Genomic DNA, 27819 nt, shown 5'->3' with positions numbered 1-27819 from the left:
ACAAATAGAAATGTGTGAACCATTTGAATACGCTGACAATTATAAAAGTGTCAAAATCGGTCCAAAATAAATTTTAAATCGATCTTGAAAGAAATAAAAAATGATGCAAAGAAAACAATGTGAAAAAAATGAGAACAATTATTACTTTTTGTCCTGCCACTCAAAAACTGCTCAGAATCAACTGTGATGTTACCCTGAAAGACAAACAACTTTAATCAAAAAAGAACAGAAAATTTTCAGTATGCTAATATAAATCAAACTCACCTCGAGATCTAATTTTAAAGAACTGTGCTTCAATCCCCATGAAAACTTATACTTAGAAGAAAATAGACAACGATTTATTCAAAACTCAAAATGTTGATCAACCAGAATTGAAAGGAAACGTTTTCCAACGAAGAAAGCTTTCCGACCTGCAAAAATAAAAAGGTTCAATACACAAAAATAGCAGATTCCCAGAAAATATGCTTCACAAATGTCCGCAAACAATCATAAACTTTTTTCTGTGAAAAATTCACAAGTGATTCCAAAAAACCGTTGTTGAATTCAAACCCTTCGATGTTTTTAAAAAAATAAAAGTCGATGAAACAAACAAATCCTTGAAAACCTGGATACAGACAAGGCATGCGAACCCGAGAATGCGAGGAGTCTTATTCTGAGAAAACCTCCAAACCTGTCAAAATAACTTTTGATTGTTTTCAAAACCGCTCTCTTAGAAGGCCAATTACCGACAATTGGGAAAACTTGTAAAGTAGTACCAGTTTTTAAAGATAATGACAATGTTCTTATAGATAAATATAGACCAATCAGTTTACCCGCAGTATCTAAAAAGTCCTAGAAAAACAGATATTTCTCTAATTCTACTTAGCTGTCCAAAATTAGCACTACTCGCAAAATGGATTCAAACAAAAGCGATCTGATGTCACTCAAATCCAAGATTTCTTAACGAGCGTCATAACTCATACGATGGCATTACGTTTGAGTTGTACGTGTTAATTTGGAACCTAAAAGAACCTTTGGCAGCTTCTCTTATATAAAAATAATAAATGAAGTACAGGGATTTGCTATTGGAGGAAATTGTCTTAAAAGATACTTCAGATTCATCAAAAACAAAAAGCAAAATAAAACAGTTAATGAAGCCAGTTTGGAAACAAAAAGTAATATGGGAGTGCCCGCAATGATCGCTGTTTGTTTTTTTGTTATCTAAATTTTTGTCTTTTCCCAACAAGTAGAAATGTGTGAACAATTTGGATACGCTGACAATTATAAATTTGTCAAAACCCATCCAAGAAAAATTTTTAAATCGGTCTTGAAAGAAATAAAAAAAAGATGCAAAGAGAACAAGGTGAAATAAAATTAGAACAATTATTACTTTCTGCCCTGCCTCTCAAAAATTGCTCAGAATCAAATGTAATGTTACCCTGAACGGCAAACAACTTAAATCAAAAATGAGCAGAAGTTTTTCAGTGTGCTAATATCAATCAAACTCACCTCGAGATCTAATTTTAAAGGGCTGTGTGTAAATCCCCTGGAAAACTTATACTAAGAAGAAAATAGATAACGATTTATTCAAAACTCGAGATGTTGATCAACCAGAATTGAATGGAAAAGTTTTTCAAGGAAGGAAGCTTTCCGACCTGCAGAAATAATAAGGTTCAATACCCAAAAATAGCAGATTCCCAGAAAACATGCTTCACAAAGGTTGAACCCCAAACAATGACAGACGTTTTTCTGTGAATAACTCACAAGTGATTCCGAAAAACCTTTATTGAATTCAAACCCTTAAATGTTGTAAAAAGAATACAAATCGATGAAAAAAACAAATCCTGAAAACCTGGATACAGACACCAGAACGCGAGCTTTCTTATTCTGAAAAAATCTCCAAACCTGTCAAAATCAGTTTTGATTGTTTCCAAAACTGCTCCCTTAGAGGGCCAATTACCGACCATTCAGAAAACTTTTGAAGTAGTACCAGTTTTTATGGATAATGACAGAGCTTTTATAGAGAAATATAGACCAATCAGTTTACCCACAGTATCTGAAAAATCCTAGAAAAACAGATATTTGACTAATTATACTTAGTTGTCAGAAATTGGCAGACCTCACGATATGGAGTCAAACAAAAGCAATCTGTCATCACTCAAATCCTAGGATTTAATAACAAGATCTAAAACTAACACGGTGGCAGCGAGTTTGATCTGTACAAGTTAATTTTTGACCCAAAAAGAACCTTTGGCAGCTTCTCTTATAGCCCAACATTAAATTAAGTACAGAGATTAGCTATTGGAGGAAAATTTCTTAAAACGTACTCCAGATTATTCACAAACCGAAAGCAGTTTGAAAAAGTTAATGAAGCCAATTCGAAAAGAACAAGTAATAGGGGAGTGCCGGCAGTGATCGCTGTTTGGTTTTTTATTATCTAAATAATTGACTTTTCCCAACAAATAGAAATGTGTGAACCATGTGAATACGCTGACAATTATAAAAGTGTCAAAATCGATCCAAAAAAATTTTTAAATCGATCTTGAAAGAAATAAAAAATGATGCAAAGAAAACAATGTGAAAAAAATGAGAACAATTATAATAAAAAATGATCTAGACATAAAAATGATCTAATTTTAAAGGGCTGTGCGTAAATCCCCATGAAAACTTATACTTAGAAGAAAATAGACAACGATTTATTCAAAACTCAAAATGTTGATCAACCAGAATTGAAAGGAAACGTTTTCCAATGAAGAAAGCTTTCCGACCTGCAAAAATAAAAAGGTTCAATACACAAAAATAGCAGATTCGCAGAAAATATGCTTCACAAATGTCCGCAAACAATCATAAACTTTTTTCTGTGAAAAATTCACAAGTGATTCCAAAAAACCGTTGTTGAATTCAAACCCTTCGATAATTTTAAAGAAATAAAAGTCGATGAAACAAACAAATCCTTGAAAACCTGGATACAGAAAGGCATGCGAACCCGAGAATGCGAGGAGTCTTATTCTGAGAAAACCTCCAAACCTGTCAAAATAAATTTTGATTGTTTTCAAAACCGCTCTCTTAGAAGGCCAATTACCGACTATTGGGAAAACTTGTAAAGTAGTACCAGTTTTTAAAGATAATGACAAAGTTGTTATAGATAAATATAGACCAATCAGTTTACCCGCAGTTTCTAAAAAGTCCTAGAAAAACAGATATTTCTCTAATTATACTTAGCTGTCCGAAATTAGCACTACTCGCAAAATGGATTCAAACAAAAGCGATCTGTTGTCACTCAAATCCAAGATTTCTTAACGAGCATTATAACTCATACGATGGCATTAAGTTTGAGTTGTACGTGTTAATTTGGAACCTAAAAGATCCTTTGGCAGCTTTTCTTATAGACCATTAATAAATAATGTACAGGGATTTGCTATTGAATGAATTTTTCTTGAAATATATTTCAGGTTCTTCACAAACAGAAAGCAATCTGAGAAATTAAAATAGGCCAGTGCGGAAACAACAAGTAATAGAGAATTTTGCTATCATTAGCAAAATTGCCGATGTTACGAACATAATCCTCATTAAGACGTTTCAAGATGGTCTGCAAACTGAATGCGCCTTGAGTTGCAGAATGATGATTCCTGAATTACTTCTGGCATGATCCAAAAGTGAAAATGATGCTTCAATAACAAAAGCGTTGTCTAGAAAACTTGATCTGCGCATCAGAAAAAATTGGATTACCTGTTCGTTGAGGCTAAGGCACATCAGGAGCGTTTTTGAGGAAATTAAACAGTTAACAGAAAACGAAAAGTGAATGAATTTAAAAAACTTTGACAAGTAAAGGGATTCTGGAAAGATATGAAATGCTATGAGATGTGATTCAGATAGGAACAACTCAAAGGGATCCAATAGCCATGCCAATGTATGGAATGGCTACACTTCCTATCATCGACATGATTGAAGATCAAAATCTGCCTCATAAATGATAAGCAGATGACGATAATGTGGACCGTAGTCTTGAATCGCTTCTAATTGTTATCGATGCGCGCAATGACCATTTTGGTGCATTTGGTTATAATGTGATCAACCGTAATTCGGAGTTTGTTCAGAAGGTGAATATTTTTTTTCTGGAATATAAGTTAATATTATTAAAAGTCATTGTGTTCCGGGTTCAGTTATTGGCTCTAATTAAAAACGCAATGGAAAATCAATAAACTCGACAAACATAAAAAGATATCCACTGAAAAGGTATACTAATCATTTACAAACTGACTGCAAAAAATTGACTTAGATTGAGAAGACTACTCTAAAATCGGACAGTCTGCTGATGGAAGCCGAAAGAAAAATTTACAAAATTCTTATCTCTTCAATGTTGAACCATCCCTCTTACAAGGACAAATAACGCAAGATTTTCTCTTGCGGTTAAAAAAGGTGGCTGAAACATTGTTCTACCTGAACCCATGGCAGATGAATGTTAACAATCTATTCGAATAGGTTACAGAATCATAACGTTTTTGAGGCAAATACTTCAGAAATTCAGAAAAGAAAAGCAGGAACAGGCTTGAGCGGAAATACTGCGATCAAAGATCTCATCAATGAGAAAGAGGCTTGTTCTCTAAATTTGCTCAAGGAAAAGGTGCATGCTGATGGTTAAACGCACTTCCATTTAAAGGATAACAATTTTTTTTAAACAAGTGAGAGTTTGAAATTCGAAATGCCCTCAGATATGGATGGGATCACGTAAAATTGCCATTAAGATGCCCATGTTGAGAAGTTTACAATGTAGCGCAAGTTGTTCATTGTTCAAATGTGGCTATACGCTCAACAGACACAATGAAATCCGTGACTCTTGCCAACCTGCTGAATGAAGTCTGCGATGATGTCGAAGTAGAGCCCTGTCTTCAGACTTTGCAAGGTAAAACCTTCGCAAATAGATTTACCACTACCGATGATGATGGTCGACTATATATCAAAGCTAATTAATGGCTTCTTCGATTCAGGTTTCAGCAGAACGTTTTTTGATGAAAACGTGTTTAATCCCTATGCTAAGAGTTTTCAAAGAAGCAAACCGGATTCCTAGAAATATCACGAGTCCACCAAGAAGCTGAAATACGAGCAACGAATAATCGAAGTCGAGAAGGTCGGTTAATCTTCTTATAGACAAGAGGAGCTGGTGCGTCAGCATCGGAAGCCATACAGAGGTTGGCTATCAGGATCAGCGATAAGAAAGAAGGTTCTTATTCGGACGCGATCACGTACATAAGAATAAAATCAAAATTTGCGCTTTTGCGTAGCTCCATTCTCTGCCTCCTTGGCGCACTCTCCATGCGCTGGCGCCCTGCATTGGAAGCGTCGATTGGAACGCTTAGAGAGGAAGGGAAATTGTTAACCTAAATGTTTATATTCTTTTTTTTTCTAATCCTGATTCAAAATCACTATATACTAAAATTTTATTGCTAATTGGCAAATAGTGCCTTATTTGGGTATGTTCAGAATGAAAAAAAGAAAGAAAGAAAGAAAGAAAAAAAGAAAAAAATAATTTTTCTGATTCATAATATTAAAATTACGTGAAAAGTTTTGAAGAATTAGAGATGGATCAGAGGGGACCCTCATAAAAGTGATTCACCTTTTATTATGAGGACCCAAGTTAAAAGTGAAGAGCATTGATCGCGTTTGACTTCTTTACCTAATTTTCTCAACCTACCTCTGTATTGAAACAGATATCACTTAACCTTAATGAAGTCTGAAGTTTAGCTAAAATTTTAAAGGACTGATTTTTGCTCGCGGCTGTTGAAACATCAAGGTATTCTACGAAGATATCATTTTTGACTTTCGTATTGAGTAATTTGGCTCCGCGATATCTTACAGAATGCCTAAAACTCAGACATTTTGCTGCGGGAACTTCATACAGGCCGCGCGTTATTGCTCGGGTAGCCATGGGAGTTTTCAGCTGCTTTTTGAAGATATTGTTTTTCGTAGAAAATCGGTTGCAATTGCTTGATTGAAAAAAGGAAGAATTTTAAAATTTCAAACGCATAAACATCATAGATGTTTTGTATTCCTGAATCTTCAAAAAGTGAACTGAAATGATACCTTGAGCTTTTGAAGAAAATTAGCCTAAGTTACCGTATTACAACGTCACGACTCACAAGGTGTTGCAAACTCGACACAATGAAAACCTGCTTGGAAACTTTTTTACAATATCCTGAACATGGCTTGTAAAATCGAACCTCTCATCTATCTTTATTCGGAGATAGGTAACGAGCGGCTGTTTAAACAACAATTCACCGTCTAGCTCTAAAGTGAGATCATTTTTTCCATGAATTTGCAGAACTTGAGTTTTCAAAAATGTTCAGTGAAATTTCATTTTTCTTGATCCACTCAAACAATTTAATCAGTTCATTGTTCAGCTTTGATTTGTCACCATCATCACAGTTATAAAGACAATTTGTATCATCTGCAAACAAGTAGATGTCTAAAAAGGAAGAACCATTGGGTAGATCATATACATAGATAAGGAACAGAAGCGGACCCAAAATTGATCCATGGGGAACACCACGGGTCACTGGTAAAAAAAGAGATCGGATTGAATAAAGTTCTAAAAACTGTAATCTATTTGACAAATAGGATTTGAACCAATCTAATGCAACACCACGAACGCCATAAATCTCCAATTTCAATAAAAGACGTGTGTGATGCACAGTATCAAAGGTTTTACGCAAGTCCAGGAGAATGGAAACATATTCAATAGCTTGGTTTTCACGGAGCGTCTCGGTAATATGGGCTAAGGCGTGGATAGTTGAGTGCTTTGATCGAAAGCCGAACTGCTTCGGGTAGAAAATGTTAAATTTCAATAAGAAACCTTCACGTCTTGCGTACACGACTTTTTCAATCAATTTACTTAGTACAGGGAGTATAGAAATTGAGCGGGAGTTGTCAATATTCATTTTTGAGCCTTTTTTAATTGGAAAACTTTAGCCCTCTTGAGGCATTCTGGAAAAACACTTTGACTCAAGAAGCGATTGAACATATACAGAAGGGGTTCTCGGAGAACTGGAAGACTAGATTTCACAATTTCGGCAGAGAGTCCATCAAGAATTGACGATTTTCCATATTTCAATTCAGCTACATAACGTTCACGCTCTACCATACCTAGAGGATGAAGAAAGAAGCTGTGTTCATTTTGCGCAATATCTGAGACAATTTTAGAAACCTTGTCGTTACGAGGTAAAGCCAAACTTACAAACTTAGAATTCAGAGCTTTAACGACGTCTTCCAGTTCGCTCAGCGCAGTATTTCAGTCTAGTAAAACAATATTACTTTGCCTTTTTTCTCTACCACACGAGGCATCTAACTTTCGAAAACACTTTCGAGAATTGTTGAAGTTTCTTGAGAAGAAGGCCCCATAGTATTGCTTCTTGGATGCTTTAACTAGTTTATTCACCACAGCACGGTAATGTTTGAAGCGCTGTAAATCAGCAGGTGCTCTGAATCTTTGGAAAAAGCGGAAAGCTTTGCCTTCTTAGCTACGCAGTTTTTTACTACATTTGTTATCCAGGAATTTTGGGGAGTTTTCCATTCCTGGTAATTGGCATTTCGATTTACAACTAGTGTAAGTTTTTCTTCTAGGTTATCAAACGCTGCAGCAAGGCTCTGTTCAAGATTTACTGAGAAAATTTCAGAATAACGATCATTCAGGAACGAGATGTGTGCTTGTTCATCCTTCAAAAAAGGGAAGACTTTAATTTGCATTTTTTCAGAGGAATTACTTCTTACAGGTATTTGGACAGTTATCGCAAAGTGATCAGATATACTGACTTTGTCTACTTTTGCATCAACTTCACAATCACTGTTATGTATATGTGGTCAATGAGGGAGCTAGATTTACATGTCAGACGAGTGGGTCTTTCTATTTTCTGGGAAAAACCATGTCTCTCTAAAATTGTTAGATACTTTGACGCCACTGCATTATAATTCAGTAGATCAATGTTAAAATCTCCGAGAATAAAACAGGGAAGCTTCATTTCAAGAAATTTTGAGAGAAAGATGTCAAAATCTTCAGAAAAATCCGTTTGCTTACAGACGGAGAGATGTACAAGCAAGCAACTAAAAAACCAATTTGACCTTTGGTGAAATATTGAATTAAAGCTACCTTCAAGTTCGTTTCAATAGTAACTATGGCAGCCGCCCGTGCGCAATATGTATTATCTTTTGTAATTGAGCGGGGTACTTAATTAAAATACAAGGATTGAAGTTAAATTAATAAGTAGATGAAAGCAGAAGCGAATGGTTTCAAATAAATGAAGATCTAATTGAGTGATTAACTCTGAAGGTAGGTTTATTGTTCAATGAATGAGTTTTATCCTCAGTTTTGTCCGTACCCAATATCGGTTCTATCACCGTGGTAAATTAACCAAGTAAATACTGATATGTCACAATTTTTAGTATTGCTCGATCCCGAGCTTTGTCTATTTCAATCTTTGGACACCTATCTAGATTGTGTCAGTCATTAATCAAGTAAAAATTAAAATTTAAATTAAATCTTTGACCTTGAAACCCAAGGTTTTTAGTACACCTTTTTTACATACGTGTGACACCTCTCTATAAGAATAGAGTGTGCCACTCACTCACATAAAATCAAACAAATTTTACTGCTCTTGATGCATGAACGTCTTAAAATACAAAAAGTTTGTACTTCTTCATAAAAAAAGTTTATGTATCAGTTTTCCTCATTCATGACTTTCTCTGCCTCGTCCAGCCCGAAATTGTTGTACGCTTCTCGCGCCCCATCGTTCATCAGTACTTGGTATGCTCGATTAATAGTCTTGAAAAACTCCTCATCTCCACCAGCATCAGGGTGCGTCAACAAGCTCATTTTGTGGTAATGTTTTTTGATCTGATCTTTTGAAGCAGAACTTTTTACCAACAAAATCTCGTACAATGTCGCAGGCCGATTCAAAAAATTTTTATTCCGAATCTCGAAAAAACACTTTTCTGTGGCCTTCGTTTTGGCTTTCTCGTTCTTCAAAGAATGCTTTTGTCTATCAATTATAGTGTCTTTCCTTCGGCACTCACTCGTCAAGTACTGGTTATAGTTTTCCAACTGCTGAAGTTCTGACATCATTTGGTCATTCTCTTTCTCCATTTTCTCCATGGCTTTGCTCTTTTTATCAGAATTGACTTTTAGATCGGCCGACTCCTGCTTAAGTAAGTCGATTGACTGCTCTTGTTCGGCATTTCTAGCTGCAGCCGCCTTTAGGTTATCTCTTAGCGCCTCACACTCGGCGCTCAGTTTTCCCAATGCTTCTCTTGTTGCCTCTTTGGCTTTGTCGCAATGTTTGTCTAGTTTTTGTCGAAGCTCGACAAGATCCTTTTGGAGTAAAGAGTTTGTACTCTTCAATTTCTCTAACTGGTTTTGCAGTTCCACTTCAGTCTGCAGAGCTCGGGACCGAATATTGGCGGGTGCCAGAAGTTTTAGTGTAGACATCTTCCAAGTCCGTGACAGACAAGATTCCACTCGGTACACTCCCGGGGAAATCTCCGAAATGACTTTCCACAACTCTGGCATATAGTACACATATTCACCTATTTGTGGGGTCTCACTGCCTGCTATGTTTAATAGAAATCGTTTTTTCTTCTAAAGTTTCTCAATAATTTCAGTCTTGATCTCAAGACTTTTCCCTTATTTTTATATTTTTATTGGTCTTGACCTCAAGACAACTCTTTTTCATTTTTTTTGGTCTTGAACTCAAGACAATTCATTTTAATTTTTTTTGGTCTTGAAATCAAGACAAGTCATTTTCATTTTTTTTGGTCTTGAACTCAAGACAACTCATTTTCATTTTTTTTGTCTTGAACTCAAGACAACTCGTTTTCGTTTTTTTTTACACAACCGACTCTTTAAAGGACTCTTTCTCTTCAATCATTTTCTTCTGTTTTCGGCGCTCAATAATTAATTTGAGTAGTTGATTATACATACGTGTTCCCGTTACAGGGTCGAGATTCCGCAACAGTTGTTGCCAGGAGGCTCCATTAGTGACTAATCCTAAATAGACGAACAATATAGGAAAAATTTTCACAACTTGGATTATGAGGTAGACTGTTAAGACTGACACAGCAATGTCCTTAGCTTTTAACCAAACGTATAAGCTTTCAGTTTTTAAGTTACGAAAAAATTGTTATTTCATTTGTTAGAAAAAATTGTTTTTGGAACTGAGCGTTCCAATGAATAAAATTTTCATGACTGTATTTTCCATCCGAATCTTGGAATGCTTCCCGACTGATGATTCCTTTACTATTATGGCAAATTGTTCGAGCAATTTGACTCTGTTTTACGTCTGATATGGAGAAAAGGCTGCGATGCAGGTTTTCATCATTTACATTTAAGTTATTATTCATCGACCACTGATATATCTCACGATTGAATTTCTTCAGCGTTTCTCCATATTGTTGAAAACTGCCGTCTTCAAATTTCACAACATTTGGGTACAGCGGGTTGCATGCAGCGATTGTATAATTATGATACAAAATTTTTGTAATAGGGTCCATATATCTAATAGAAGGAAAATTCTGACCCTCTACTAACACATGAACTTCTTCTGTGCAAAAAGGAAGTTTAGTTATTGTTGCTATCATCTTTTTACATTTATGAGCATATAACACAGATCCTTCTCTTTCGACGTGAGTTCCTTTCTCGAAGAGCGTTACCGATGGACTAACAATGTTTTTTGACATTTCAATCATAGTTTGAATTTTTAGTCGTTGAATCTCGCATTGGAGCGTTCTAATTTTCATTAAAAAAAATTCTATCTTCTTGAGAAGTTCGAAATTTAAGGTGTCAACAACGCTTGAAAGAAACATTTCCATGGTTATTTTAAGATTACCAGTTTTCAGTTCTGAACTTTCCTCGGAGTAAAAAACATCTGGAACTCCGGTTGTTTTCACCTGCTGTGCACACAAACTAATTGCTTTTTCCTCTAAAATTTCTAATGCAAAATCTTCATATTTGTTTTTGTGTGAAACTTTTCCGCTGGTAAAAGTGGTCTTGTTGTTACCAAAAATTTTTTCAGGGTCCTCCTTATTTAAGTGTTTGATCGTTTGACATGTTTGCTCGCCTTGATTTTCAAAAAACTAGTTTACTAAGTCGTCTTCAAAATATGTGGTTTTGATTAAAAAAACAGTTTTCGAGAAACCTAAGGGATCCTTAAAGCTTAAAAGGTTTCTTTGTATCAGCTTTCCCCAAATTGTTCTTATGTAAAGTTTTGCATTGATCATCGCATTTCCAATAAGTTTTACTCCTGTAGGTGAAACCCACTCTACAGGCTAAGCATACATAGCACCTTCACAATTATTCTTTTTCATGAAACTCCGGCTATGCTCCTCGGCATAAGTAGTTTCACTTGCTCGTTGTAAAATCTTTTCCGTTACTGAATTGTTGACTTTAATGGTTTTATCTCCAAAACCTGGTAAAGCAAAGTTTTTGTTTTGCCAAATGCTCCTACAGGTTCCCTCGTTTAATGGATATATGGATATTAGGAGTCTTAAGTTTTGGTAATAAAGACAACATCGAAATATACATTGCTCTTTTTAAGTGCAGACACACTATATGCCGCTTCATACATGCAAAATCATGGTTTTATCTTGGACTAAACCTCAGCAGATATCAAACTACCTTCTTCTTTTGTTTTCGATACTCGAATTTTGTTATTACAATTTGTACTGTGATCCAGAAAATATATTTTTGTGATACGATTTTGTCAAAATCATAGCCGTATAATATAATACAAAGTGAAGGAGAAGCAAAAATGGCTAGCAAAGCCAGATACCAACATAGTGATATTCCATCACACGATGCTCCAGACGAACTCGTCTTTCTTGTCGATTCCATTATTTTTTTCTGGATTTTCCTGAAACAGAAACATCATCAGAATTGATCACCGATAAGCAAAATGTACTTGTTTCCCTGAGACTCGGGAAGTGGAACCATGATATCAAGAGATACTTGCCAAAATGGATGACTAGGTTTCCATTTTGTGAGTGAATGCCGATTTTTCTGCTTAGTGCCTTTCCTTCTTAGGCAAACGTCACTGCTTTCTATCCAGTTTCTTACGTCCCTTCTCATGCACGGCCGATAAAACCTTTCGCAAGCTCTTTTGTACGTTTTCTCTATACCAAAGTATCCTGCGCTAGGCGAACCATGCAACAGCTCAAGAACATTGGACACTCTACCCTAGGCTACCACCATTTGGTAAACAGATTCAAGGTTAGGTTCTGTTTGGTGTTTTCGATTCAAAATCCCTTCTATGAGAAAAAGATTTTTATACTGAACCCAGTTTTTCCATAACTCCTTCGAAGCTCCGTTTCTCATTTGCCGTGGTTCGGGTCTTTTTTTGTTTATGACCCATGATTACACTTCTTTGAGTATTTTGTCACTTTGCTGCGAATCTCGCAGTTTTACTCTCTGTAGTTTGTGTAACTGCCAACCTCGACTACAATAGTCGGTATCATCTTGCTCTACGTCTAGCGCAATAGCGTTAACGAAAGCTGTTTGTTCCTCATCTTCTGTGTTTATGCGTGAAAGACAGTCAGCGTGTGGGATTTTCTTTCCTGCTCTATGCTTGATGTCAAAATTAAATTGCCCAAGTTTTTCTATCCATCTTGCGACCATACAGTCTGGTTCTTTAAGACTATAGATCCACACGAGAGCCCTGTGGTCCCTTATAATTAAAAAATGCTGACCAAGTAAATAGTTTTCAAAATAATGGGTAAAATGAACTATTGCGAATAATTCCCGCTTAGTTGCTGAGTAGTTTCGTTGACATTTACTCAAAATTTTGCTAGCATATGCAATGCCTCTATCCTCAGTTTCTTGTTTTTGTGAACGAATTGCTCCGATGCCTGTCAACAATGCATCGGTAGTCAATGTATATTGATCCCTATCGTTTGGATATCCTAAAACTGGGGCTTCCAAAAGCTTTTTCTTCAACTCTGGTACCGCACTTCTGCACTCTGTACTCCATTCAAGTTTATTTGATTTATTTAGTAACCTGTAAAGAGGTTCTGCTGTTTTTCCGAAACCCGGAATGAATTTTCGATAATAGCCCACAAGGCCCAGAAAAGCCCTGACGTCTTTTAGGGATGATGGTTTTTTCATTTTTTTACCGCTCTTAATTTCTCTGGGTCAACCTCGACACCACTCTCAGATATAATTTGTCCTAAAAAGCTGACGCGCTTTTGGAAGAAATTGCATTTTGCTCCTTTAATCTTTAATCCAATCTCCGATAACCGTTGGAAAACCGTTTAAGATGTTCTTCGAAATTTCTTCTGAAAACGATAAAGTCGTCTAGATAAATTAAACCTACTTCGTAAGAAAGACCGGCAAAAATTCATTCCATTAGGTTTTGAAAAGCTCTTGGAGAAGCTGGTCCCATAGGGAGCCTTTTCCACTTATATAGGCCCAAAAGTGATATAAAAGCTGTTACATTTTGACTCTCTTCTTCCCGCGCCATTTGAAAGTATCCCGACAGAAGATCAATGTTTGAGAATTACATGTTTCCCTCCAGTGAATCAATAACCTCATTAGTTCATGGTAAAGGCCAGCGTGTTTTCTCTATTTGTTTGTTTAGACCACGGTAGTCTACAACTCAGCTAGTCTAAACTATAACTAGGTTCCGTCTTTTTTTGGTACCAGTAATGATGGTTCCGCCCAATCAGAGTGTGTTGCTTCGACTAAGTCATCTCGTTTCAAGTCTTCAACAATTTTCTTCATGGCTTTTCTTTTCTCAAAGCTGATGCTGCCGTATGTACGTCTGAATGGCACAGCATCCTTTTTTAATTTTATTTTATGATAAATTCGGTCGCAAAATTCCATATCATTTGAGTTTCGCAAAAATATCGCTTCATATTTTGTGCAAAGTGACCTCACTTTTGTCGTTTCCTCACAAGACAAGCTCATTGAACTTGAGTTCACGTGTTTCTCAAAATCAATTTCATCCCTATGCTTTTTATTATTGTCAGGGTTATTTTGTTGTACTCTTGAACTTTTTTCAATGTTTTCCGCACATGCGATTCTCGCATTTTTGTAAAATTTCTTTGGTTCTAATGTAGGGTTTAGAACTCGAACCCATACGACATCATCAACCATGTCATTCAGCGATCTCGCTATTAATAAGTGTGATTTGTCTTCAAACTCTTTCATGGGTTCGACTATAATTTCTGTTTGCTGTGTTATGTTACCTTCTTCATCGATAATTTTGCATTTAATGAAAGCCTCGCAGCGACGAGGTAATTCGTCATCCTCAGCAGCAATTAAAAACAGATTTTTATTACATCGTTGGGATGGGGACAATTGTAATGTTTTCCCAATTGGCCCGCAAAAAAGTTCGTTCTTCATGAGATTTAAAACACAGTCAGAATTGTACGAGAATTCCAAGCCTAATAAACAAGGCGTTATCTCAATTCTGGTCACTAAAAATTTAACTGTTATATCACATGTAAATTTCTGAAGTTGAACTTGAATATCTGCTGACCCCATTATAGGCATTTTCCCGTTGTTGGTAGCTATTATATTTTTATTGCACATTCTGATCTGGCTTGGTTCCCCCAATTTCTTGTAGAGTGTGTCGCTTATAATATTAACACTACTTCCACTATCAATTAAGGCCATTATCAATTTGTCTTTTATCCTTATTTTGCAAACAACGCCTCCACTGGGCTGTTTCCGCCACGCAAGGTTTTTACGTAGCAGGCTGAAAATAAAGCCCTGCCATTTCCAGCTGGTGTTTGTTTAAATACGGACAATTTCGTTTGAAGTGATTTGGGCTCCCACATTCGAAACAATTTTTGCATTCCCTAGATGCATGGTTTCGCTGACCGCAACGGCAACATTTTTCTTTCCCAAAACTCACCGCTGCCTTCGACTGCTCGGCACGACTCTCGTGCGATCGATCTCGGCTTCCGTTCTCACCTCCGGTGTTAGCGAACGCGCTCTACTTTCGTAATTGTTTCGTCTATGCTCAGCGCTGCTTCTGATATAGCTATTAGTACTTCTATTTCTATCTCCGTTCTCTCTTGAACTTCGCTCACTACCGAGCAGAAACTCTTTTGCCGCGCTCCTTGCGATAAAAACTTTTGATTCTTTTGCCTATTAGGTTGATTAGTCTGCAGTGTTTGCACTAAATCGTTAATTGAATTAACTAGTTGTGTGTTTTCATTCAACTGGATATGGCAGAAACCCCCAGCTCATTATACTCGTCCTCAATTCTCGAGACTTCTTCAATGTGTAGTGCTCTTTCTAAAGCTTTGTCTAAAGTCATATCCGCGTCACCCAAGTTCTTTCTCAGGCTGAGTCGTACCTGACTATTTTCTATGCCTTCGAGGAATCCCCTAAAAAGGAGATGTTCTCATATCTTGTTAGACTCCTAGAGGGTATGCTTTCAAGGCTAAAGTTTACAAATCACCGGAAAAATCTGTTAATTTTTCACCGGGCTGGACTCTCCTAGCTAGCCTCCCCCGGAACACTACTGGTTTCTCATTATAATGTTGTCTGAAAGCCTTTAAGGTCTCGTCATAACTCTTTCTAGTGTCCTCCAAAAGTGTGCGATAGAAATCAATAGCCGAATTTTATAACTTTAACGCGAAATAATGCGGCCGTTCATCAATTTTGGGTCTCGGCGCCGTTTACTCTTTCTTTTCTTTGCCACTTTTGAAGTTGTGACAAGAGCTCAAAGTCTGTAACATAACTTTCAAAATCATTTGATCCAGTAAACGGTTCGGGTAACAGCGTTTTTGAGGAGCGCCGCGCCATCTTCATTTTATTTAAAAGCTGTTTTTATTCAAAATATTTCACTAATTCTGTTCGAATCTCGAACAATTTTTCCCGCACTCTAGTTAACAGCTTTTAGATATGATTGAAACTCTAATTTCCTCTCCAATAAATGCAAAAAAAACTCGAGGTTTAATGCTTGAGTTTAAGTCAAATTAAGTCAAATTAAAATTCTGATATTTCTGAACGCTATTTTATTATCAAAAAACATGTAAGCCCTGATTTATGCTTTTCGAATTTTTAGGGAGTACTCATTTGAAAGTTCCAAGATGGCAATTGTTCTTGTCAAATCCCGACAGCAGTCCACAATTCCTCTTCCGGGTCGTGATGTTAAGACGTCGAACTCGAGTTTAAAAGTTGGTTTTCAAACAAAAAAATAGATTTCTTTTGGAAATTATTACAATGCTCAATATTATTGGGTGGTGGTTTTCTATTTGTTTTTAATCTCTGTCGCCACTATAGCAGCCGCACGTGCGCAATATGTATTATCTTTTGTAATTGAGCGTGGTACTTGTTTAAATTACAAGGATTGAAGTTTAATTAATAAGTAGATAAAAGCAGAAGAGAATGGTTTCAATTAATTGAAGATCTAATTGAGTGATTAACTCTGAAGGTAGGTTTATTGTTCAATGAATGAGTTTTATCCTCAGTTTTGTCCGTACCCAATATCGGTCCTATCACCTTGGTATATTGACCAAGTAAATACTGATATGTCACAATTGTTAGTATTGCTTGAAGCCCGAGCATTGTCTATTTCAATCTGTTGACACCTATGAAGGTTGTGTCAGTCATTAATCAAGTAATAAATTAAATTTTAAATTAAATCCTTGACCTTGAAACCCAAGGTTTATAAATTAACTGGTAAATTAACCAAGTAAATACTGATATGTCACAATTGTTAGTATTGCTTGAAGCCCGAGCATTGTCTATTTCAATCTGTTGACACCTATGAAGGTTGTGTCAGTCATTAATCAAGTAATAAATTAGATTTTAAATTAAATCCTTGACCTTGAAACCCAAGGTTTATAGTACACCTTTTTTTACATACATGTGACAATCACACTGCCACCCTCTCAATAAGAATAGAGTGTGCCACTCACTCACATAAAATCAAACAAATTTTACAGCTCTTGATGCATGAACGTTTTAAAATACAAAAAGTTTGTACTTTTCATAAAAAATTTTAGGTATCAGTTTTCGTCATTCATGACTTTCTCTGCCTCGTCCAGCCCGAAATTGTTGTACGCTTCTCGCGCCCCATCGTTCATCAGTATTTGGTATGCTCGATTAATGGTCTTGAAAAACTCCTCATCTCCACCAGCATCATGTATTATCTTTTGTAATTGAGCGTGGCACTTGTTTAAAATACAAGGATTGAAATTTAATTAATAAGTAGATAAAAGCAGAAGAGAATGGTTTCAATTAAATGAAGATCTAATTGAGTGATTAACTCTGAAGGCAGGTTTATTGTTCAATGAATGAGTTTTATCCTCAGTTTTGTCCGTACACAATATCGGTTCTATCACCGTGGTAAATTAACCAAGTAAATACTGATATGTCACAATTGTTAGTTTTGCTCGAAGCCCGAACTTTGTCTATTTCAATCTGTCGACACCTATCAAGATTGTGTCAGTCATTAATTAAGTAATAAATTAAAATTTAAACTAAATCTTTGACCTTGAAAGCCAAGGTTTTTAGTACACTTTTTTTTCGCATACGTGTGACACTCACATAACCTTCTCAAACCAGATAGAATTGTGTATATAGAGTGCCCCTCCACTACTTCGATTTTTTCTGGTTTTCGCGACATAAGATGAATATTCCTTTAAAACAAAAAATTTTCATCAGTATCGTCATTTAGCCAGGTTGCAGATAGACAGAGCACAGACGGTAAAGGTTGTATAGAATTTTCAAGAAGAACCTGGAGGTTGTCGAAGTTCTTACTTAAAGATCAAATGTTTCGGGGTTTCAGAGGTTTAGTAGTAGTAGTAGTAGTAGTAGTAGTAGTAGTAGTAGTAGTAGTAGTAGTAGTAGTAGTAGTAGTAGTAGTAGTAGTAGTAGTAGTAGTATTAGTAGTAGTAGTAGTAGTAGTAGTAGTAGTAGTAGTAGTAGTAGTAGTAGTAGTAGTAGTAGTAGTAGTAATAGTAGTAGTAGTAGTAGTAGTAGTAGTAGTAGTAATAGTAGTAGTAGTAGTAGTAATAGTAGTAGTAGTAGTAGTAGTAGTAGTAGTAGTAGTAGTAGTAGTAGTAGTAGTAGTAGTAGTAGTAGTAGTAGTAGTAGTAGTAGTAGTAGTAGTAGTAGTAGTAGTAGTAGTAGTAGTAGTGGGGGACAAAATCCAACCTCACCTCCACGTGGTGTCCCCTGGGGGTAGGTCATGTGCTGCGGCTCTCCGCTCACATGGCCGAGCTAACGAGGCACTGGTCTTCTAGTTTGTGGCGCAACTAGTCGTATCTCAGCCTTCAAACACCAAAGCAATGAGTCTCCTGGCAGAGACATCTAGCCAGTCACGACTAACCATCAGCACGGAGGTGCTGCTGGGAACGAAAAAGAAAGCGGGCTGGTTCGAAACACAAGATGGCCGGAAGCTAAGATTGAAAAGCTTAGCGGTGGCTAAGCCAGCGTTGGTAGCTTCACAACAACAATCTGCGGTAGCAGATTCAGAGTCGCTAGAAAATGAGAGTCGGTCAGTGGTGGCTGACCAAGAGTCTTTAAGATGTCAGAATTGTCAGCGGCAATTCAGTACAGTTACCGGACGCAAAGTGCACCAAACAATATTCTGCAAAGCCGGTTTGTCAAAGAATGTCGTCGACAAGTCAAAGTTCGAGCAACTAGAGGCGAGCCTTACCTGTGACAAGTGTGAAAGAAAGTTCAAAACAGTCAATGGCCGAAAAGTTCACCAATCGAGATACTGTGGCAAACCTAAAGCAGTTGCCACACGCGTGTTTTCCTGCAAAGTACAAGATGCTCTCGGAAACGAGTTTGAAAACATAGAAGCGTTCAAGTATCTCGGATCATATGTCAGCCTCAAGCATGGAGACCTGCAGGAAGTCAATTGCAAACTTGCAGAAGGTAGACAACGGTTTGCTAACTTCCAAAATCTCTGGAAGAGCAAGCAGCTCAGCGTGCACCTCAAGTGCAATTTGTACAAAGCACTCGTTTTATCAGCCGTGCTGTACAGCTCAGAGACTGGGACTCTTTCGAAATTAATGGAGAGAAAACTTGAGAGTTTCCACTGTGGTTGTCTTCGGAGAATTCTACGTGTGTCATATCTGGAGAAAGCAACAAATGAAGAAATTATGTCAAGATCACGAATGCCCCAACTATCCACGATGATCATGCTCAAACGGATAAAATGGTACGGACACATCCAGAGAATGGAACCAGGAAGATTAGCCCGCAGTGCCTTCGATTGGGACCCGCCCGATCAATACGTCCATGCTAGACGCGCTCCTGGGGGGCAACGGAAAACGTGGATGAGTCAAATCGAAGGAGACTGTGTACGAAACAAAGTATCATTCACCAGATTGCAGGAGAAAGCAGCAACCGGGTCAAAGAATGCCTTCAACAATTTCGTCGTACAGCACTTCACAGAATAACCAAACAAATAACTCTTCTTGTTTTGTTTGTATTTGTTGCCAACCGTGCCTTTATTTCATATTTGGAATTAAAGTGTTGAAACAGTAGTAGTAGTAGTAGTAGTAGTAGTAGTAGTAGTAGTAGTAGTAGTAGTAGTAGTAGTAGTAGTAGTAGTAGTAAAAGACTCATTTCCTTGTTAGGGAAGAATATAAGAGCGTACAAAGAAAGCTAAAACAACTTCTGCAGATCAAAAGGTGATTAAATTAAGATTAAGTCAAGATTAAGTCCTGCAAAAAGAGCGACAGCATTTCACATAAAAAGAACATGAGTTATCCAGGTCAAAGGATTCAAATCGAGTGCGTAAAAACTGGTCGATTGCATACGTAAACTGACGTTTAGACATGTCAAAGTCGATAATATTCATTCTCATCAGATGTTTTGCGGCTCGCTGACAACGATTAAAAAAGTGTTCATCCGTCTTGAATTTCTTGTTTTTTGAAACTTCAAAATGTCCAAACTGATGATTTCTTGATGTCGATTAGACAAAATATGGATTGAGATTCGAATCAATAAAACCATTTAATACTTTCCATAGAAGGAGTAGGTCTGTTCATATTAGCTGAAAAGAAACAGGTAAGATGTCCAAGACTTTCAAACTTTCAACGTAAGACTTCCACAATTCGGAACCCATTTGAGACAGCGATGTTGAAACTTTTCCGATTTTCGCAATGCCGAAACTGAAGGATACCACGCAGGTGAACCATACTCCAAAATAGACGACACCATCGATTTACTTAAAAGTTTTCTTCTAGACAAATAAACTCCGATTGGAACACTACGCTTCAAAAAATTTAAAACTTTTGTAGCTTTTGCAATGCTGAGGTCAGCATGCTTATCCCAACACAGTGAAATGTCCACAGTGATGCCCAAATCTACAATTGAACGTGATTCAAGCGAGACCCATTCAAAGAGAGGTCAGCATTGTTGTAGCGTTGACTAAAAGACAAAATTTTACACTAGTCTGGATGAAAGTCCAACTCGTTTAAAACTGACCAGGAGGATAAGCTGTCTATATCATTTTGAATTTTGTCGATTGACGAAACAGAAAACAATTTAAGGTCATCCCAATAAAAAAAACATTCAGAATTTTGTATTGAGTCTGTAACATTGTTAATACAAATGATAAAGAGAAGTGGACCCAGCACGCTACCTTGAGGAACTCCTGACGTCACCACTGCTTCACTTGAAAAACATCCGTCAACTTTAACAACTTGCTTTTGACCGTTGAGATATGATTGAAAGAGCATTAGAAGGTTGTGATCAAAATCAAATATAGATAATTTATGTAATAGTAACCCGTCCGAAACTGAGTCAAAAGATTTTTTCACATCAAAATAAACAATTAAGCAGTCGTGAGTTGTATCTTTAGCTGCATAAACTTTGTCCAAGTACGAAATGAGTTGAGTGACCGTGCTACGTCGTTTCATGAATCCGTGCTGTTCACGTTTTATTTTGGAACAGACTCGCGAGTAAATGAAGTTGAATAATAAACGCTCAAAAACATTTGACAATTTCGGTAGGATGCTGATGGGTCTGTAGTTTGTCACATCGGATGTTGACCCAGATTTGTGAAGCGGAATAACGGTTGATGTTTTCCACTGAGAAGGCCACTGCTGAGTTTAAGTATTTCGCAAGAAAAACTCGAAGACCAAAGGTGACAATTGTTGAGCACATTCTTTGAGTACAAAAGACCGAATTGAGTCCATGCCCATTGATGAATCGTAGGGAATTCCGCTAAGCAAATTGTATACGTCGTCAATTGTGAAAGAGAAATCTTCCACAACTTTAGGAGGGCCCCTGCTCAAAAATTTAGATGCTCTTTACAAGCAGAGAGAACCAAACTTTGGTCCCATTTGTAGAGATCACAAATATTTTCAAAAGCTAATCTTTTGCCATCATCAGAATATATCACAACTCGTTCATTTTGTATAGTGACAGTTTTTATATGAGCTTTTTGAGGCAGTTTGGCAGCCAGTTTTGCTCGAAGAGACGTAATGTCGTCATTCAGGTACACATTACTGTCACTGTCCCTCAACTTCTTTTTTGATCTCATGAGCTCAAACTTCTGGCGTCTCACAAATTTCACGATAAGGGGTCTCTTACCTTTTCTGCTCGGAACCCGATGGCACACGCTGATGTGACTTTTTTTGGATTTCTGCAACCTTGTTGGCGACATCTAGCACCGCTTGATCCTCGTCGGGTGACTCGTCGAGGCCGAAGATACGAATATTGTCCCTTCTGCCATACTGCTCGTTGGCATCTCTTTGGAGCAGCGAGAAGAGTTTAGAGGCCTCGTCGTTGGGTGCTGGATTTGTCTTCAACTTCGCCACTTCCTCAGCTGCACAAAACCCGCATAGGAATGGGCGTTCCATGAAGCCCCTTGGAACCCGTTTTGGCAGCAACGTGGGAACCCAAGCAGGACAGGGACTTCCATCTGGACTGCGGCCCGTACATCCGAACAGGTGTGTCAAGCCCGCCTCTTCGCCCGTCTCATCCGATACTGATCCTGTAGGTTTTGAGGGCATGATTCACAATTCAGATAAAGGAATGTTTTCAACAGGGCCACCACGGCTGCCCTGGAATTCAGTTAATCTGAAACTATTTAATAAGTTTATCACAACAATTAGGCTATTGTTGTGATAAACTTGTGATGAAGGTCTGTGGATTTTGTTATTTTGATGCGTTTTTAAGGCTGAAAATGCCATGGAAATTTGGACTGCAGAAGGTGGATTCGTCTTACCACACTGCATTGCTGCGCAAACAATTGATCGATGTAATAGTGAATTGTGTCAATCTTATTGCAGCTGGAATGCTTATGTATGTGGTAATTGTTTATACCATGCAAGGAGGGAGTTTGAAGATCAGGGACACAAAAATGTATCCTGGGAGTGTAAACCCCAAAGGGAAAACGGATGCCGATTATAATATGTATCTGGAAACTTTGTTTGCCGAGAATTATAAATGGAACCACGGCGGGTCGGATTATCCTTTCACTCCTGAGAACATGCCAGCGCACTGTCGCCAGGAAGACGTCTGTCGGCCTTTCAGCATTGGGCACAGTCAAATAGGTAAAATTGAAGTGCTTTCAAGCTATAAAGCACGATTTTCGATTATAAAATGTGCTAACGGAGCTGCCTGGGACCATAATGAGGACGCATACGGCTACTGGAAGTGTGGAATTTGCTCAAAGGGAGTAGACGAGGAATGCTCGAATGATTGGAGTCTTTCACCAAGTGAAGTCGATCTCAAGTTTTGTGCTTTTTCAAACGTACATTTGCAATTTCTGAGCGAAATGCAATATCTTATGTCAGAGATTAGCAGAGATTATCTTGACGCTGGAAAAAACGCTGCGCAATTTATTGACATGAAGGCTGTTCCAAAAGTTCCCAGTGAAACTTCGGAAGTATTTCGGCTGAATGATTACACGACAGGAGCATGTGACGCTGCGATTGAATTATTCGACAGCGCAACAAATGTGACCTTCAAAGAAGCAAAAAATGACAATATATGCGAATTGGTTGCCACAGTTTCTGCAAGACTCCTAGAATGGATACATAGATTTTGTAACAAGCTCGTATTTACTCGTCATCAATACAAAGTAATACTCTACTCTTTAACTGAAATGGCTGATGCTGCATGCTACAGAAAAATGGCAAACAAAACTGATAAACAAGACTGTTGCTGGTTTAACTCGACAAGTGACGAATGTGACAAAACGTTTTCTAACTGTGAGGCAATTGGTTTCGACGTTAGCCTCTATCTGAAACGCCTAACTAGATTGTCATTGAAGGTTGCACAAGACAATCCTGATCTGGAAAATCTTCTCATAACTAAACTTTCGATCTTAAGCTTGACGGATGACGTTGACGAAGAGGAGCAGCCGATTGTACAGATTGAAGTTGGATCCAAGATAACGCATTGTATCTTGCTCAATCTTTACGATTCGATTGAGGAAAACTTTATCGTGTCGACTGCTTTGAACGATAACTGCCAATTCAATATTTCGACAATGGAAGCCCAGTCTTTTGCGGTTTTCTCAGGATACAAATCTGCTAAGAAACCTAAATTGCAACCCTTAGATGAACGCCGTGTCCCAATAACAGTAAAGCAATACCGAGAAATTTTGGTTCAGAAGATAAAAGACGACGCCTTGAATGTTCACAAGGATGAAAGCGATTTTCTACCCGTAGACGTGAGAACCGAGCACCATACGTTTTATTCCTTGTTCAGGTTTGCTACCATCTTGGCTTACATCATTTCACTCACCTGTTTCTTGGCAACCTTGGCTACTTATGGTTTGTTCCCAAAGTTGAGAACTGAACGTGATTCGACCAAGATTAAGATCCTTCTTGCGTTGTGTACTTGCGCAACATTGTATATTATGACAATGTGCATTACGATTCCTTTCGTCTCAACTTCTATGGGTTGTCAGTTCGCCCTGGTCATGCGGGTTTACTTGACTTTGGTTACTTTGACTTGGAGCAGCATTGAAGCGTTTTATCTGTACTCGGCCATTGTGATAATAGAGACATACCATCAGACTCGGTTTATGCGAAAGGCACTGGTTGTTGGACTTGGGGTCCCGGCTGCGATAGTATTTATTCCGGTCGCTTCTAGTCCGGAATTGTTCACTGGGCATGTATCTGGATGCGACTGGATCTGCACGTTTCCCAAATTCACGCAATATTACCTGTTCCTGCTTCCAATTAGCATCGCGATTGCTTTGAACTTGATCATTTACGGTATCGCTGCAAATTTCTACCTGAATAATTGCAGTATTTCTGATGCGAAAAGCGATCCAAGACAATGCGCGTGGGATGATATTAAGGCCTGCTTTGGGCTCTTCGCATTGCTGGTTCTCTCCTGGTTGACCTCGGCATTCAGTGTCGTCAACATTTCTTCCGACGGACCAGCAATTTTCTCCAACTTGGAATTGTTCTGCCAAATTCTGTACATTTTGGCAATCGCTGGACAGGGTCTGTACGTATTTTTTGTTCATTGTGTGGCGCCTCCTGAAGCCAGAAAACAGTGGATCCAAATATGGAAAAGTTTTGACGTCATTCGAAAACCGAGTCATGTGTTCAAATTCAGTCACCAGAACAAAGGAACGAAACCGACTCACGGGCCCGTTCACCATACCAAGGTTCCCGCAAAGAAGGCAAGTGCAACAAGTGTACGAGATAGAAATGGCAGCGCCAAACGAGCAAAGAAGTCAAATGTGAAAATTCAGAATATTCCTAAAATTACGATCAACAATGAATATTCATCTCGAAATCCTGCTTCAGAAGTGTAATGTGATTTCATGCTAACTTCTTATTTTTGTCGACGTTTGCAGAAATGTGGTTCTCTTCGTGCAATATTTTATTTCTCACAAGGTAGGAAAATTATAAAACTGGAAAATTTTATGTATTTCTCCACTTTTTTAAGTAGAATAGTTTGTCTTGAAAAAATGTTAGTTTTTGTTATCCCAGCATGCTGGCATGCGATTTAGAATTCTATGTCTTAAGTAGTTTAATATTGTGCTCCAAATTTGATCTTTAATTTAAATTTAGCAATTATGTGCAATCTAATTTATTAACATGCTATGTCTGATTAATTAGAATTAAAACCTATTAACGTTTTGTTTTTCGTAGTCGAGGTCTTAAAAACTTTGAGAAAACTTTGCAAGCAGAGACAGAATATAGTTGTTATCACCTCAAACAACTGAATTGTTATTTCGATATTCCTTGTACACCTTGTACATCGACTGTTTAGTTTTTAAATGTGATGAAAATCTTTATTTTTGTTCACTTTTTCGGTCTTTGGTTAAAGCGTTGAGGTTAAACAGCGCATAGAATATACGTACAGTTATGCTGAATATGTACCTTTTTGTTGTCCGTCACTGAGCTTTTCAACTGAGTTTTTGAAGAGGCCGCTGTTTTTTAGGACTGCTTTGATGACTGAGGTGAACTCAGATTCAAGAGCATTTTTGAAATTTTCTCCTTTCACTAGTTTTACCTAGAAGTCTTTCTCCGAAATATTTTAATTGAGTGGTTTCGATAGATTAACTGCATGAGTTTGTAGCGCTTACTTGCTCTTCTTACCAATAACCAAATCAGCGCATTTGGACAAACTTCAGCCGTTTATACGACGTGATATGAATCAAAACATTTTATCTGGATATAAAAATATCTAAGTTTTTCTCATAAGGCTCAATGCAATAATTTCATCCCTTCTAATTTGTTGCTACTAACCCTATCCCCCGTTTGTTAATTGCTCTTCAAGTTTAGCAATTATTTAGTCTTTTTTGGTCGTTTGGCTATGTGATTTACACCATTATCGCTTTTTCGTCTGACCACATTTGAATTACCTTTTTTATTTTTCTTTAAATGCTTTGAGTCAGAATATAAATCTGCTTAATCTAATTGGTTGCAGTTTAGCACTAAAATTTAAATGGAAACGCATCGAAATTGACTTCTCAAATTAAATTTGCTTGCGTTGCTAAATTAGCTGTATTAAAATCGTTTGAAAACCATCAGTTGATGCCCCCAGCCTTGCTGAAGCAGTTAATATTGGTCCCCACCAGGCAGACTGTTTCGGAGCAATTGTCTCTGACATCAATATTGTTTTGGTCTTTTTATTTTATTGTTTGTATCCTGACACATGATTTTTTTCTGTTGTGTCAATATAATTTTCGCGTGTAACATTGTTTGGGGGTTTTAATTGATCTCCATTAATGTATGCATCTTTGGGTCTTTTCCATGACAGCCCCCAACTTGTTGGTCATATCACGTATATCCACCTCCATTAGGAGGCTGGGTGATAATCATTATTTTGTGCTGGGACTATCTATAATGGAAAACTACCCCAAAAATTTTTGCGTGACCATTTTGAATTTTTGAGTGTTCAATTACGTTTCGTCTCTTCGGTTTTTTCAGTGTTGAGCAACTAAACACAAGTGCCGTTCATTTGTAATTTAAATTCAAATGAAAATTGCGCCCAAGTTGGTTTCATTTGATCACTCACTTGTGCCATAGATTTCCAATATTGTTTGAAACCTCTTAGTTGATAATAAATTAGGCAATGTTTTGTTGCCATTAGGCGATGTTTTGTTGCCATTCTGTAGTAGAAACTCAGATGTTCATGAATTAGGCGATGTTTTGTTGCTATTCTGTAGTAGAAACTCAGATGTTCATGAATGAGCTTGTTTTTTTTTGGAAAAACATTGGGTAAAATTAGCATTGAATGCATGTTTGATAAAAAAAGGTTTTAAAAAAATGCTGTAGCTATTCAAATTTTCAACATAGAAAAGTTAACATTGGCTATTTGAGAAGTTTTTTTGATTTTGATTAAGCAAATTACCCCTAATTTTGCTTTAAAATCAGCTAATCCAAAGTATAATTTTTTTATTTTACTGCAATGTTGGTGGCTTTTATTTGCGTTATGTCTGCATTTTAATGCGATTGTTGACCCGATCGTTTTTGGTGCAAACGAAGCGACTATTATGTTTGATCTAAATTGCTATGGCTTAATTTTTGTGCCATTGTTTGCACTTGGCGTCTGTTATTGGAAAGGTAAAATAACAGACGTAAAACAAATTAAGTATATGTTAGAGTATAGTTCTGGAAAGCCTGAGGCAATTAGAGCCCAAAGCTGAGCGCGCTTGTGCCCGAGGCTGAGCTCGAATTGCCGAAGGCTTCCCAGAACTATACTCTAACTTATTTAGAGCCCAATTTTGCTGTTCAAAACTCAGAGAGAATTCAATCGAAATTTATGGTAACATTGCGATTCTCGTGTAGCGAATCAATCCAACAATTGAATAATCGTTCAACCCAAATAATATTGTTTTCTGATTTCCTTGAAATTATGTAGGAACGGATGAATAGCAAAGGTCTTCAGCCGGCTCTGTTGTGTCACTCTCATTGTCTTTCTTTATGGTTTTAAGAAAAATGAGCAATTTATAAAAATATTTCTTTATATTGACTCAATTATAGACCATAAAAAAGTCCTCTTTGCCGAAGTTGTTATATTTTGTGACTGTTTCCTGTTTTCAATTATCCGCTTTAATTATCTCTGAAAAGTGTATTCTTTGTCTCATGAGAAAAAATTTTGCTTCCAATAAAATTTTCCGAGAAACATGCCTTAAGGCTTCCAAGAAGTTTGCTCAGTTGATTGCTCATTTTATACCATTTTGTAAGGTTGAACTCTTCGAGACAAGTGTGAAAAGTGAGCGAGAAACTGATTAAGTTCAAAGTCTACTGTGATATGAAACGTGAAATCTTTAAAAAAAAACAGTGAGACGCTCGAAAAAGTATGAAATAATGACTTCTTGCTTGATCAACTTTCAAAATTAGTCATCGAGCCTAACTTTATTTTTGATTTTCTTTAACAGCGAAATTGAGGTCTAAATCAAA

The 27819-nt window shown here is 37.2% G+C and overlaps 2 protein-coding genes across 2 annotated transcripts in view; one reads left to right on the top strand and one right to left on the bottom strand.

Moving 5' to 3' along the window:
• LOC142354290 (contactin-associated protein-like 2) overlaps positions 1-22054 on the bottom strand; it is a 149243-nt gene extending 127189 nt beyond the window's left edge. The window contains exon 1 of the mRNA XM_075406554.1: positions 22027-22054. The gene's annotated coding sequence lies outside the window, so the exon portion shown is untranslated. The remainder of the gene's footprint in view (positions 1-22026) is intronic.
• A 42-nt stretch (positions 22055-22096) lies between these two features.
• Positions 22097-25047, top strand: LOC142354289 (uncharacterized). The gene has a single exon (XM_075406553.1). The coding sequence runs from the start codon at positions 22125-22127 to the stop codon at positions 24717-24719; it is 2595 nt and encodes an 864-aa protein (XP_075262668.1). The 5' UTR covers positions 22097-22124; the 3' UTR covers positions 24720-25047.
• Positions 25048-27819: the final 2772 nt, after the last annotated feature.

This window comes from Convolutriloba macropyga, chromosome 15 (genome assembly GCF_964194025.1).
Source record: "Convolutriloba macropyga chromosome 15, txConMacr16.3, whole genome shotgun sequence".
Taxonomy (NCBI): domain Eukaryota; kingdom Metazoa; phylum Xenacoelomorpha; order Acoela; family Convolutidae; genus Convolutriloba; species Convolutriloba macropyga.
This window is presented reverse-complemented; position numbering and strand designations above follow the sequence as displayed.

Bases quoted from the DNA above. Each gene is read 5' to 3' on its own strand.
- LOC142354289 (XM_075406553.1), top strand. From the start codon at position 22,125: ATGCCATGGAAATTTGGACTGCAGAAGGTGGATTCGTCTTACCACACT.